The 14,906-nt window shown below is 45.6% G+C and overlaps 1 protein-coding gene across 1 annotated transcript in view; it reads right to left on the bottom strand.

Moving 5' to 3' along the window:
* The window catches only part of DDIAS (DNA damage induced apoptosis suppressor), a 169,310-nt gene that overhangs the window by 60,475 nt on the left and 93,929 nt on the right, over window positions 1-14,906 (bottom strand). Inside the window, exon 2 of the mRNA XM_069203941.1 lies at window positions 5,262-5,391. Within this exon, the coding sequence (XP_069060042.1) occupies window positions 5,262-5,374 (113 nt within the window). The 5' untranslated portion in view covers window positions 5,375-5,391. The remainder of the gene's footprint in view (window positions 1-5,261; window positions 5,392-14,906) is intronic.

Here is a 14,906-nt window from a genome sequence, read left to right as displayed (position 1 = left end):
TGGAATGAGGGGGGCCTTTGGATGCCCACCTGTCTTACCACTGGCTTGACAGGTGGGGCAGGAGAGGCAAAACTCCTTAACCTTCTGGGACATATTGGGCCAGTAGAAGTGGGTGACTAACCTCTCCCACGTCTTGGTTTGTCCCAAATGCCCAGCAAGGGGAATATCATGGGCTAAGGTCAGAATAAATTCTCTGAAACTCTGAGGCACTACCACTCTCCTAGTGGCACCAGGTTTGGGATCTCTTGCCTCAGTGTACAGGAGTCCATCTTCCCAATAGACCCTATGTGTTCCATTTTTATTGCCTTTGGACTCTTCAGCAGCTTGCTGCCTAAGGCCTTCAAGAGAGGGACAGGTTTCTTATCCCTTACACAACTCTTCCCTTGAGGGTCCCCCTGGGCCCAAGAGCTCAACCTGATAAGGTTCCAGTTCCATAGGCTCAGTTCCCTCAGAGGGGAGAACTTCTTCCTGAGAAGAGAGGTTCTCTTTTTCTTGTTGTGTTGCAGCTGGTTTCCCAGCTGACTTTCCTTTTCTCTTGGTAGGCTGGGCCTTTCTTCCAGACTCCAGCTCTACTTTTTCACCCTGTGCCTTGCACTGTGCCCTTGTCTTGACACACACCAGTTTAGGGATACCCAGCATGGCTGCATGGGTTTTCAGTTCTACCTCAGCCCATGCTGAGGACTCCAGGCCATTTCCAAGCAAACAGTCTACTGGGATATTTGAGAGACCACCACCTGTTTCAGGCCATTGACACCTCCCCACTCTAAAGTTACCATAGCCATGGGATGTACTTTAGTCTGATTGACAGCGTTGGTGACTGGATAAGTTTGTCCAGCCAGGTATTGGCCAGGGGAAACCAGTTTCTCTGTCACCATAGTGACACTGGCACCTGTATCCCTCAGGCCCTCTACACTTGTCCCATTAATTAAGAGCTGCTGCCGGTATTTTTGCATGTTAGGGGGCCAGGCAGCCAGTGTGGCTTAATCCACCCCACCCTCAGAGACTAATGTAGCTTCAGTGTGACACCTGATTTGCTCTGGGCACACTGTTGATCCCACTTGGAGACTGGCCATTCCAGTTTTAGCTGGATTGGAGTTAGAAGTGGTATCTTTCTTGGGACAGGCCTTGTCTCCAGTTTGGTGTCCAGACTGACTACAGCTACGACACCAGGCCTTTTTGGGATCAAAGTTTTTACCCTTGTACCCAGAATTGTTTTGTGAAGAGGCTCTTGGCCCACCCTCCTGTGCAGGTTATTGGGGGCCTGTAGAAGACTCTTTACTATTTTTGTTTTTGGCTGTCTCACCACCCTTCCCCTGGGGAGGTTTTGTGACCCCTTTCTTTTGGTCACCCCCTGTAGAAGTTTTGGACACCCTAGTCTTGACCCAATGGTCCGCCTTCTTTCCCAATTCTTGGGGAGAAATTGGTCCTAGGTCTACCAGATGCTGATGCAGTTTGTCATTGAAACAATTACTTAACAGGTTTTCTTTCACAAATAAATTGTACAGCCCATCATAATTACTTACACCACTGCCTTGAATCCAACCATCTAGTGTTTTTACTGAGCAGTCTACAAAGTCAACCCAGGTCTGGCTCGAGGATTTTTGAGCCCCCCTGAATCTAATCCTATACTCCTCAGTGGAGAATCCAAAGCCCTCAATCAGAGTACCCTTCATGAGGTCATAAGATTCTGCATCTTTTCCAGAGAGTGTGAGGAGTCTATCCCTACACTTTCCTGTGAACATTTCCCAAAGGAGAGCACCCCAGTGAGATTTGTTCACTTTTCTGGTTACACAAGCCCTCTCAAAAGCAGTGAACCATTTGGTGATGTCATCACCATCTTCATATTTAGTTACAATCCCTTTAGGGATTTTCAACATGTCAGGAGAATCTCTGACCCTATTTATGTTGCTGCCACCATTGATGGGTCCTAGGCCCATCTCTTGTCTTTCCCTTTCTATGGCTAGGATCTGTCTTTCCAAAGCCAATCTTTTGGCCATCCTGGCTAACTGGATGTCATCTTCACTGGAGTTATCCTCAGTGATTTCAGAGAGGTTGGTCCCTCCTGTGAGGGAACCAGCATCTCGGACTATGATTTGTGGAGTCAGGGCTTGAGAGGCCCTGTCCTCCCTAGATAGGACTGGTGGGGGGGGGAAATCACCCTCCAAGTCACTATACTCATCCTCTGTGTTGTCATCCTCAGAGGGGTTGGCTCTTTCAAACTCTGCCAACAGCTCCTGGAGCTGTAGTTTGGAAGGTCTGGAGCCCATTGCTATTTTCTTTAGTTTACAGAGTGACCTTAGCTCTCTCATCTGTAGATGGAGGTAAGGTGTGGTGTCGAGTTCCACCACATTCACATCTGTATTAGACATTATGCTTCTAAAAGTTGGAATACTTTTTAAGAAACTAAAACTAGTTCTAGGATCTAATTCAAACTTTTAACAAACTTTTAAACTCTAAAAGGAAATGCTAACAGGGACTAACACAAGGCCCTAGCAGGTCTTTTAAGAATTTAGAAAAATTTCAAATTGCAAAAATCAATTTCTAATGACAATTTTTGGAATTTGTCGTGTGATCAGGTATTGGCTGAGTAGTCCAGCAAATGCAAGCCTTGTATCCCACCGCTGCCACCAATGTAGGAAGTTGGCTCTGTATGTGCTATTTCAAAGTAAGGAATAGCATGCACAGAGTCCAAGGGTTCCCCTTAGAGGTAAGATAGTGGCAAAAAGAGATAATACTAATGCTCTATTTTGTGGTAGTGTGGTCGAGCAGTAGGCTTATCCAAGGAGTAGTGTTAAGCATTTGTTGTACATACACACAGGCAATAAATGAGGAACACACACACAGAGACAAATCCAGCCAATAGGTTTTGTTATAGAAAAATATATTTTCTTAGTTTATTTTAAGAACCACAGGTTCAAATTCTACATGTAATATCTCATTTGAAAGGTATTGCAGGTAAGTACTTTAGGAACTTTGAATCATTACATTGGCATGTATACTTTTTACATAAAACACAATAAGCTGTTTTAAAAGTGGACACAGTGCAATTTTCACAGTTCCTGGGGGAGGTAAAGTAATGTTAGTTTTAACAGGTAAGTAAGTCACTTACAGGTTTCAGTTTTGGGTCCAAGGTAGCCCACCGTTGGGGGTTCAGAGCAACCCCAAAGTTATCACACCAGCAGCTCAGGGCCGGTCAGGTGCAAAGGTCAAAGAGGTGCCCAAAACACATAGGCTTCAATGGAGAGAAGGGGGTGCCCCGGTTCCGGTCTGCCAGCAGGTGTGACAGCTCCTGCCTGGGGGAGGTGTTAGCATCTCCACCCAGGGCAGGCTTTGTTACTGGCCTCAGAGTGACAAAGGCACTCTCCCCATGGGGCCAGCAACATGTCTCGGTTGTGGCAGGCTGCTGGAACCAGTCAGACTACACAGATAGTCGGTTAAGGTTTCTGGGGGCACCTCTAAGGTGCCCTCTGGGGTGTATTTTACAATAAAATGTACACTGGCATCAGTGTGCATTTATTGTGCTGAGAAGTTTGATACCAAACTTCCCAGTTTTCAGTGTAGCCATTATGGTGCTGTGGAGTTCGTGTGAAACAGACTCCCAGACCATATACTCTTATGGCTACCCTGCACTTACAATGTCTAAGGTTTTGTTTAGACACTGTAGGGGCACAGTGCTCATGCACTGGTGCCCTCACCTATGGTATAGTGCACCCTGCCTTAGGGCTGTAAGGCCTGCTAGAGGGGTGACTTATCTATACCTGCATAGGCAGTGAGAGGCTGGCATGGCACCCTGAGGGGAGTGCCATGTCGACTTACTCGTTTTGTTCTCACCAGCACACACAAGCTGGCAAGCAGGGTGTCTGTGCTGAGTGAGGGGTCTCCAGGGTGGCATAAGATATGCTGCAGCCCTTAGAGACCTTCCTTGGCATCAGGGCCCTTGGTACCAGGGGTACCATTTACAAGGGACTTATCTGGATGCCAGGGTGTGCCAATTGTGGATACAAAAGTACAGGTTAGGGAAAGAACACTGGTGCTGGGGCCTGGTTAGCAGGCCTCAGCACACTTTCAATTCAAAACATAGCATCAGCAAAGGCAAAAAGTCAGGGGGTAACCATGCCACGGAGGCATTTCCTTACAAGCAGGCTTTTAAACCTTCAACCAATGCCTAATTCACGTGCACATTTTCAATTCTAGGAGACGGTTGCTTAAAAAGCAGCTGGCTGTAAAGCTGTGAGTGAGCAGGTTTGAGTCGCGGGTCACATGGGTCTCACTGATTGAGGAATTAGGAACAAAAAATAAGATGCTGTTCAACAGGCACCCACTCCAGAAACAACATGCGCTCTGACAAGTGTAAGCGTACGTGTGCATGCGAATCCTAATAGGCACTTTCCAGCTGATAACGAACAGCACTTCTAATTACAATAATCTACAAAGAAGCAGGCTTTCAAACCCTCAAGCAACGTTTAATTCACGTGCAGTTTCAATTCTAGGAGACGGTTGCTTAAAAAGGAATTAGGAACTACAAGGAAAATAAGATGCCGTTCAAGAGGCACCCACTCCAGAAACAACACGTGCTCTGACTTGTGTTCAATCTTGTTTTTTAAAGCGTTGCATTCATATTACTTTCTGTTACAACGTTTCCACGAATAACTGCGCATGACTGCTCCCAATTAGCCATAAAATGTCATTTGGATTGCTGTAATACTGTGGGGGACAGGGTGCACAGAGGGCATTTTACCATGTTTTGTTCCAAGTTGTCATCAAGACAGTACCCAGAAAAACAAGGAGGAGAGAGACGACCTGCAAATGCACGCATATGCAGTGCTGGTTGTAAATGAAAAAAACAGTACCTTCACAGTAAAGTAGCCAGGGGAAGGACATTGGCCAGTAGTCAATGGCCAGTGACTTGAAGGTGTACTTGGTCCAGGCTCGACACAATGGCATGGACAGCAAAGCAGAGGCCAGGAAGTGAAAGCAGACAACAACGTGCTAGCCAATCAGAAGCACATAAATTAGAGCGATGTTGTACTAAGCCAATGGTAAGTTCAGATAAGTAAGGGGTGGGTTTTAAGCCCTTTAATGCTTATTTTATTATTCACAAAAGATTTCAGAAGCACAACACGCAATCGCTAATAAAAAGGGAGGATAGTGGGGGGGAGACAGGGGTCTTTTTGTGTTGTAGGTTGGTAGGATAAAAACAACAAAACCGTAGACAAGTATACAAACTGTTTGTAGAAACATTTTTTAATTTTTTTATTTACCTTTGACAAACTTGATCAAGCCTTGAGAAGCAATTTGGACAAGCGGGATACAGAAACGGGGAATCTTGGACAGATATTACTGAGGCATATAGAAACCTTCTCCTTCCATTCATATGGTCAGAACAGCTTCCTGGGGGGGAAAAAGAGAGAATTCACTAGTGATCAACAAAACTGGAACAGGCAGTTCAATTTGTGAATTATGTATAGTCTACTTCTGACTGGAAAATAAATGTAAAGGTGAACTGTAGGAGAAAGTTCAGCTTTTAATTACTCATTTTAGAAACATAAATGTGTCAGAGAATGTGGGCAGTAAGTTGCTAGACTATGTCAGTGAATAAAGAAGTATGTACTAGTATGTTTAACTTGGTAAAGTGTTCTAGCTGCGTTTAAATACGACACAACAAACATTTGTATGCCCTATTAGCGCTGTGTACTGTCTGACTAGTGGTTGCACATGGGTTTCTGGTTCGTCCTCACAGATCACAGTTGTGATTTATTTTTTATTTTTTTTAATTTGTTTTACATAATGCAATATAATTTGGGAATTCTGAGCTACTTCATCCTCAAGATTGTTATGTCTTTCAAGTGAGGTGATAGTTTAGCACTGAGATCAACTGAAGGATGACAATGAGAGGTCATGTTAGATGGATGGTTTGTTGGCAGTGTTTTATTTCAATGACCAGGAGTAGAAGATGTTAATGGGAGAGAGTGGTGGCTCAAGGAAATTATCCTCTGTAAATGAGTCTTTCAGATTGGTGGGGGAGCCTATTATCTGGTCTTACAGGAGTGTCTGGTTTAGCTGTCTATTGCATCTATACCAGCTGTGGTGGACATATATGTGATGTTCTGTCTAAATTGTATATCTATGCAATTGCCTCTTCAGTGGCTTGAAACAGCTAGTAGCTGCATAACAGCCTGTAAACTGGCATACCTGTGCAGTGGCAGATGTATGTGAGATATCCTGCCTAAAATATTCTGTAGCAGTCAGTGAAACAACATGAAGAAAGTGAAAGAATATCACACAACAGTAACCCTGATTTAATGGGCATCACTAATGAATATGCATTTTTCATCCTAATTATTATAATTCAGATACCATTGATAATTTTATTAGAAGTTATTTTTAAAAAATAGCTCCCTACATAGGATCTTGTCGTAGTTTGGACTCTTGCTCTAAGCAAGACTGCTGGTTTAAGGATGACAGTACTTTTGTTTGTAGGCGACTGAGTCTTTCCTACAACAAGTCGCAACTGTTGTCCCAACCTTACCGGCTCACTAGCAGCACCTCACCAGAAACACAGTCGTTTATGCATGGACTCGAAATGTCGTGGAATGACAGGGAATGTCGTGGTTAAACGGAGAGTACCCTTTTCTCACAGATATATTATGTCTCATACAGACAAAGGCAATAACACAGATGCAGTGAAGTTATAATAGTTTTTATTTGACATAACTGCAATTTGCGATAAGTTGCATGAACTGCAAGGATTAGGATAATGAATATAGCAAGTAACAGTATAGTAAAGAAGAGAGTCATAGTTATAAAGACCCCCACCATTTTGCAATACACGAAAGAGATATATAAGATGGAATATGCCCTAATGTGAATAGGCCTAACCTCCTACCTAAAGGAGAGCTGGGTTTTCTAAACCTAATCTGCCAAAGCCGTGTCCATGAGAGGAGCCCCCAGCCCTCTTTACCTTGGAATGAGGTCTCTATCTCAGACTCCGTAGGGACACGAAGACTGGGTCAGCGTCAAGACGACTGCAGCATCGGTATCAGCGATGGTGGCGATGCCCTATGGTCGGAATCCCTCTGATTATCTGTCTAAAGTGTGATGTATTTATACAGATCTACAAGGTCCCCTGACGTAGGTGTATTCCAAAACAATAGATAACAGGCATGCTTGGGACGGCAATTAATATCAACTATCCCTCGAAAGTATAGAGAGGGAAAATCCCTAAGTGTGAACACCTACTATTTGTCTGTCTTTGGTGCTTGATCTTGACGCCTTGGCGCGGTGACACTGATAATGGAACTCATAACAAGTGGCCTAACTATAAACAAGGCAGCCATCTTAGGAGAAATAAATAATTAAATGGGCTAAGACAGAGCAAGCTAAGTAGGTTAAAAGTCACTACGTGACGGAGGCACGAGTCTACAAGCTAGCTCCTGCTATCCCATTAAAACGAACTAGGATTCACTACAATCTAAATCAAATCAAATCAAATCATTAACATTTATAAAGCGCGCTACTCACCCGTGCGGGTCTCAAGGCGCTAGGGGGGAAAGGGGGGGTTATCGCTGCTCGAACAGCCAGGTCTTTAGGAGTCTCCGGAAAGCGGAGTGGTCCTGGGTGGTCCTGAGGCTGGTGGGTAGGGAGTTCCAGGTCTTGGCCGCCAGGAAGGAGAAAGATCTCCCACCCGCCGTGGAGCGGCGGGTGCGAGGGACGGCAGCAAGTGCGAGGCCAGCGGAGCGGAGGGGGCGGGTGGGGACGTAGAAGCTGAGGCGTCTGTTGAGGTATTCCGGTCCCTTGTTGTGGAGGGCTTTGTGTGCGTGGGTGAGAAGACGGAAGGTGATCCTTTTGCTGACTGGGAGCCAATGCAGGTGTCTCAGGTGTGCGGAGATGTGGCTGTTGCGGGGTACGTCGAGGATGAGGCGGGCCGAGGCGTTTTGGATGCGTTGCAGGCGGTTTTGGAGTTTGGCGGTGGTCCCGGCGTAGAGGGTGTTGCCGTAGTCCAGGCGACTCGTGACAAGGGCGTGGGTCACGGTTTTTCTGGTGTCGGCGGGGATCCAGCGGAAGATCTTGCGGAGCATGCGGAGAGTGAGGAAGCAGGCGGAGGACACGGCGTTGACTTGCTTGGTCATGGTGAGAAGAGGGTCCAAGATGAAGCCGAGGTTGCGGGCGTGGTCTGCGGGGGTCGGTGCGGTGCCGAGGGCCGTGGGCCACCAGGAGTCGTCCCAGGCGGACGGGGTGTTGCCGAGGATGAGGACTTCCGTTTTTTCAGAGTTCAGCTTTAGGCGGCTGAGCCTCATCCAATCTGCGACGTCCTTCATACCCTCTTGTAGGTTGGTCTTGGCGCTGGCGGGGTCCTTGGTGAGGGAGAGTACAAGTTGGGTGTCGTCGGCGTAGGAGGTGATGATGATGTCGTGCTTGCGTACGATGTCGGCGAGGGGGCTCATGTAGACATTGAAGAGTGTCGGGCTGAGCGATGAGCCTTGAGGTACGCCGCAGATGATCTTGGTGGGTTCTGAGCGAAACGGAGGGAGGTAAACTCTTTGGGAGCGGTTAGCGAGGAAGGAGGCGATCCAGTCCAGGGCCTGGCCTTGGATCCCGGTGGAGCGTAGGCGGGTGATTAGGGTGCGGTGACAGACGGTGTCAAAGGCAGCCGAGAGGTCGAGGAGAATGAGGGCGACTGTTTCACCGTTGTCCATCAGGGTTCTGATGTCGTCTGTGACTGAGATGAGGGCGGTTTCCGTGCTGTGGTTCTAAAGAGAGGATAGATTGGTATTAGGCAACCCAGCCAATGTACACGTAATAAAGCAGGTCAAAGACCTGTCAGTCGGACAATCTAAAGGAGACAATGTTATTTATTTAATGTACCTATATAGTGCACTAGCACCCGTGGGCATTTACGTGATTTACATTAAGGATGAACACAATGAACATGGCAGTGCAACAATAAAAAATAAAATACAGGGAGGGAGAAAATCTGATTAACGTAAGTAAACAGAAGGTTAAAAAAGTGAGAGGGGAGAGAAAAAAAACGGAGAGGCAGACGAATGGTAATAAACTTGAAGCAGAAGAACTTGAGAGCCAGTTCAGGGTGTATATGGAATTTCATAGAGAAATAGCCAGAACAGGTGTGTTTTCAGATGTCGCCGGAATACCAAGGTGGTAGGTTGGGTTCTGGTGTTTGCTTAAAGGCTGTTCTAAACATATATTGCAGCTGCGGAGGTTGACCTATCCTGGGCAAAGGATTGCTTGAATTTCAGAACACAAACTCAGAAGTAATTTCGACTTAAAGTTTTTATTGATGGGGAGTTAAGCAGAAAGATGGGAAGAATGATTGGTATGTAAGACATGGTATGTCAAGCAACACTATTTGATGGTTATCCTAGCTCTCAGAGGTAGCCAACATAAGTTTTGTAGGCTTCAAGAAATATGGTCAAATGTCCCTGATGAAGTTGTGAATAGCCTGGCAGCAAAATGGATTGTGGCTTATAATGGGAAAAGTTTGATTAGGGTACCCAGACAGGCGTTGCCAAAATCAAGACAAGAGATCACAAGAACATGTACTGCTGTTTTCACGTGATCTTTGGATATGATGTATCTTAATTTTCTGAGGTTGTGAAGAAAGACCTTGGTTCTTTTGGCAAGAAACTTTTAGCTTAAGTGTGGAAATGAAGCCATTGAGTTTCAGGGTTTTAAGAAATTATATTCTAGTCTGCCTTTTTATGAAGGGAAGAAAAGTAGTAACTCAGTTTTGTTGGGATTTAGTGAAAGAAAATTTGTTAGCATCCAACTATGGATCAAGATCAGGCATGTTAGTGGTTGTTTTTAGGTAGAGCCCCATATTGTTTGCTTATTGGTATAAGGAGTAGGTAAGAACCTCTCTCACCAGCTCTCGGCAAAGTTAACTAATAGCTGTGAGGATAAATCCCAGAGGAACACCACATGACATCTCCAACTCCAAGGAACAGATGTTCCTGTTTCTTAACACTCAATGGGAATTTTCAAGGAAGCATGTGAACCAGGTAAAGACACACCCTTTTTGAAGCCCATGCAGCATTCTAATGTGTTAAGAAATCTTTCACAGTCTATAGTGGTTTCCTATTGAATTTTATAAATTAACCAAAGACCATACATTACTTCTTGTCAAAGTGTGTAAAGAAACAGAAGACATAGGCACCTAACTACCCGGAATTCAACAGAACTTTGATTAAAGTACTTCCTAAATCAACAACGGATATCTCAAAACATGAAAGTTAAAGCCCACATCCACTTTTAAGACAGACGTCTAAATCCTTGTTAAAATACTACTCAACAGATTAAAGTAAAGCATATCCAAATTGATTCATGAAACAAAAGTAGACTGTATGCCTTGTAGATATGCAACAGACAATATGTGGTTATATCACATACTGTTTGGATGAGGGGGGAAAAAAAGCTAAAACTGCCATAAATATCTAAGTGGCCAAATATTTTTCTGGTAAACTAGACTGCAGTTATTTGTTTAGAACATCAGACAGATATGGAGTGGAAAGAATTTCAGTGAAAACCCCTTATATAGAACTCCATCTACTAGAGTTACTTGTGCAGGGGTCTTTTCCAAACAACTTTGCTGTAGATAGGGTATGCATCCACGCTCTCATATCTAATTTTACTGGCTCTGGGACCATTATTCATAGACACTAAGACCATAAAATAGTAGGTGCAGAGTGACCCTTTATATGGAATTGGACTGGCCATGTGAGGATTCATTCACATCGCGGCCTAGCATTTCTACTCTGATCAACGCAGAAGCTAATTCTGGGCACTGTTCCATGCTCATTGAGGCGATACGTCCTTAGATGAGCTTCAGCTCCTCAATAGCTGTATTCAGGTTACGCCACAACCTTCCACATATTCCTTAATGGTTCCACCATATATCTCTGACGGTTTGAACCAGCAGAAACAAGGCTTACTGAATTCAGATGTCCTGTAATTGACCACTATAATTGTAATTCTATAGTCACTCAACATTTATATTAACCTCTTAGAATTACACAATTAATGTCCTGATGATGATCCTCCATTTAAAATGGATCAAACACTGCCAACATATAATTCGGACCCGCCCTTATGCTATTAATTTGTAACATGCAGGCTGTATTTGTACTTTTGACTTATGGTACATATATATCTATATCTTGCATAGTAGTATCACAATGGTTTGAGCACTGTTTCCTCACTCCACTGAACTCTCATGTAGATTTGTCTATCTTTAAATATGTTCTATTTGTTTTTTATTAAAACCAACTTTTCAATATATAATATTTGCTATCTCACAGTACTATCGTTAACATAGAAACAAATGTGCCTTGAACTACTGATACCCCCGGGCCTTAGTAATCCCCAGTGTTCCCCTTACTGTGATATGTTATTATAAGCCTATCAAATTAAAACTCTGCAGTACATGTCAAGGTGCTCAGTATCCAGTGTACATACCATTACTATCAGATAGCCCTAACGTCTGAAGCACCAAAAGGCGGAACAAGTCACAGAGACCCAAAGCAGAACCCCCCCCCATACACCCACAACAGTGGCTAATTGTAGGAAGTTGGCTCTGTATGCACTATTTCAAAGTAAGGAATATTATGCACAGAGTCCAAGGGTTCCCCTTAGAGGTAAGATAGTGGCAAAAAGAGATAATACTAATGCTCTATTTTGTGGTAGTGTGGTCGAGCAGTAGGCTTATCAAAGGAGTAGTGTTAAGCATTTGTTGTACATACACACAGGCAATAAATGAGGAACACACACTCAGAGACAATTCCAGGCCAATAGGTTTTGTTATAGAAAAATATATTTTCTTAGTTTATTTTAAGAACCACAGGTTCAAATTCTACATGTAATATCTCATTTGAAAGGTATTGCAGGTAAGTACTTTAGGAACTTTGAATCATTACATTGGCATGTATACTTTTTACATAAAACACAATAAGCTGTTTTAAAAGTGGACACAGTTCAATTTTCACAGTTCCTGGGGGAGGTAAAGTAATGTTAGTTTTAACAGGTAAGTAAGTCACTTACAGGTTTCAGTTTTGGGTCCAAGGTTGCCCACCGTTGGGGGTTCAGAGCAACCCCAAAGTTACCACACCAGCAGCTCAGGGCCGGTCAGGTGCAAAGGTCAAAGAAGTGCCCAAAACACATAGGCTTCAATGGAGAGAAGGGGGTGCCCCGGTTCCGGTCTGCCAGCAGGTAAGTACCCGCGTCTTCGGAGGGCAGACCAGGGGGGTTTTGTAGGGCACCGGGGGGGACACAAGTTCACACAAAAAGTACACCCTCAGCGGCACTGGGGCGGCCGGGTGCAGTGTAGAAACAAGCGTCGGGTTTCCAATGTAAATCAATGGGAGACCAAGGGGTCTCTTCAGCGATGCAGGCAGGCAAGGGGGGGCTCCTCGGGGTAGCCACCACCTGGGCAAGGGAGAGGGCCTCCTGGGGGTCACTCCTGCACTGGAGTTCCGATCCTTCAGGTGCTGGGGGCTGCAGGGTCTTTTCCAGCCGTCGAGATTTTAGAGTCAGGCAGTCGCGGTCAGGGGGAGCCTGGGGATTCCCTCTGCAGGCATCGCTGTGGGGCCTCAGGGGGGACAACTTTGGTTACTCACAGTCTCGGAGTCGCCGGAGGGTCCTCCCTGAGGTGTTGGCTCTCCACCAGTCGAGTCGGGTCGCCGGGTGCAGTGTTGCAAGTCTCACGCTTCTTGCGGGGATTGCAGGGTTCTTTAAATCTGCTCCTCTGAAACAAAGTTGCAGTCTTTTTGGAACAGGGCCGCTGTCCTCTGGAGTTTCTTGTTCCTCTTGAAGCAGGGCAGTCCTCTGAGGATTCAGAGGTCGCTGGTCCTGGAGAAAGCGTCGCTGGAGCAGGTTTCTTTAGAAGGCAGGAGACAGGCCGGTAGGACTGGGGCCAAAGCAGTTGGTGTCTTCTGTTCTTCCTCTGCATTGGTTTTTCAGCTCAGCAGTCTTCTTCTTCTTGTAGGTTTCAGGAATCTAAATCTTAGGTTCAGGGGAGCCCTTAAATACTAAAAATTTAAGGGCGTGTTTAGGTCTGGGGGGTTAGTAGCCAATGGCTACTAGCCCTGAGGGTGGGTACACCCTCTTTGTGCCTCCTCCCTGAGGGGAGGGGGGCACATCCCTATTCCTATTGGGGGAATCCTCCATCTGCAAGATGGAGGATTTCTAAAAGTCAGAGTCACCTCAGCTCAGGACACCTTAGGGGCTGTCCTGACTGGCCAGTGACTCCTCCTTGTTTTTCTCATTATCTCTCCTGGACTTGCCGCCAAAAGTGGGGGCTGGGTCCAGGAGGCGGGCATCTCCACTAGCTGGAGTGCCCTGGGGCATAGTAACACGAAGCTTGAGCCTTTGAAGCTCACTGCTAGGTGTTACAGTTCCTGCAGGGGGGAGGTGTGAAGCACCTCCACCCAGAGCAGGCTTTGTTTCTGTCCTCAGAGAGCACAAAGGCTCTCACTGCATGGGGTCAGAAACTCGTCTCTCAGCAGCAGGCTGGCACAGACCAGTCAGTCCTGCACTGAACAATTGGGTAAAATACAGGGGGCATCACTAAGATGCCCTCTGTGTGCATTTTTTAATAAATCCAACACTGGAATCAGTGTGGGTTTATTATTTTGAGAAGTTTGATACTAAACTTCCCAGTATTCAGTGTAGCCATTATGGAGCTGTGGAGTTCGTTTTTGACAGACTCCCAGCCCATATACTCTTATGGCTACCCTGCACTTACAATGTCTAAGGTTTTGCTTAGACACTGTAGGGGCATAGTGCTCATGCACATATGCCCTCACCTGTGGTATAGTGCACCCTGCCTTAGGGCTGTAAGGCCTACTAGAGGGGTGACTTACCTATGCCACAGGCAGTGGGAGGTTGGCATGGCACCCTGAGGGGAGTGCCATGTCGACTTAGTCATTTTCTCCCCACCAGCACACACAAGCTGGCAAGCAGTGTGTCTGTGCTGAGTGAGGGGTCCCTAGGGTGGCATAAGACATGCTGCAGCCCTTAGAGACCTTCCCTGGCATCAGGGCCCTTGGTACCAGGGGTACCAGTTACAAGGGACTTACCTGGGTGCCAGGGTTGTGCCAATTGAGGAGACAATGGTACATTTTAGGTGAAAGAACACTGGTGCTGGGGCCTGGTTAGCAGGGTCCCAGCACACTTCTCAGTCAAGTCAGCATCAGTATCAGGCAAAAAGTGGGGGGTAACTGCAACAGGGAGCCATTTCTTTACACTAATCCCTTCTGCCACTGTTAGGACAGTCCCCTGCATAGTGTACAGTTGTAATTCCCTGCCATTAGTGCCTGGTGGCACATGGTTGGTATCCCCGTTGGGTCAGACATTAGCCAAGACCTTTTGATTTTACTAAAATTAAATGCAAATAATTGACTTACCTATCGTGTTTTTCAGTCAGACCTCATCATCCATTGGTCTATTGTTGTGTCATTCACACTTTCCTCCTTTCCAGTACAGCATACAGTAAGATACCATGGGTCAGCCCCCTTCAACCACGGGCTAACTTCACTGTGAGTGATGGTATTCTGTGTTTACACAATGAGCACATCTACACAGAAAGTAGTTAAGGTAGTTCTCTACAGTGCCAAGGACTCATATATGTGCTTTCTGAGACAAAAAAATATTTTTGGTTTCAGCCAACACATTTTTTTAACATTAGCAAATGCTTGGCAACTCCACCATCAACAAAGTTTTGCGAAAGTCATGAAAAAACAAAAGAAGTGTTGCCAAATTCAAAAGGCTGACAGCCTCTATTGAGGTTAATCCAGGCTGGAGAGTGAATGAGGCTTCCACCCTGCAGAAAGAGTGCCTGTCCAATAGCAGCGAGGTGGTCCCAGGCATCTGTGGGACATGCAGAGAAGACGACT

Source organism: Pleurodeles waltl, chromosome 8 (assembly GCF_031143425.1).
Source record: "Pleurodeles waltl isolate 20211129_DDA chromosome 8, aPleWal1.hap1.20221129, whole genome shotgun sequence".
NCBI classification, from domain to species: Eukaryota; Metazoa; Chordata; class Amphibia; order Caudata; family Salamandridae; genus Pleurodeles; species Pleurodeles waltl.
Note: the sequence above shows the minus strand (reverse complement) of the source record. Positions and strands in the feature narration are given on the sequence as shown.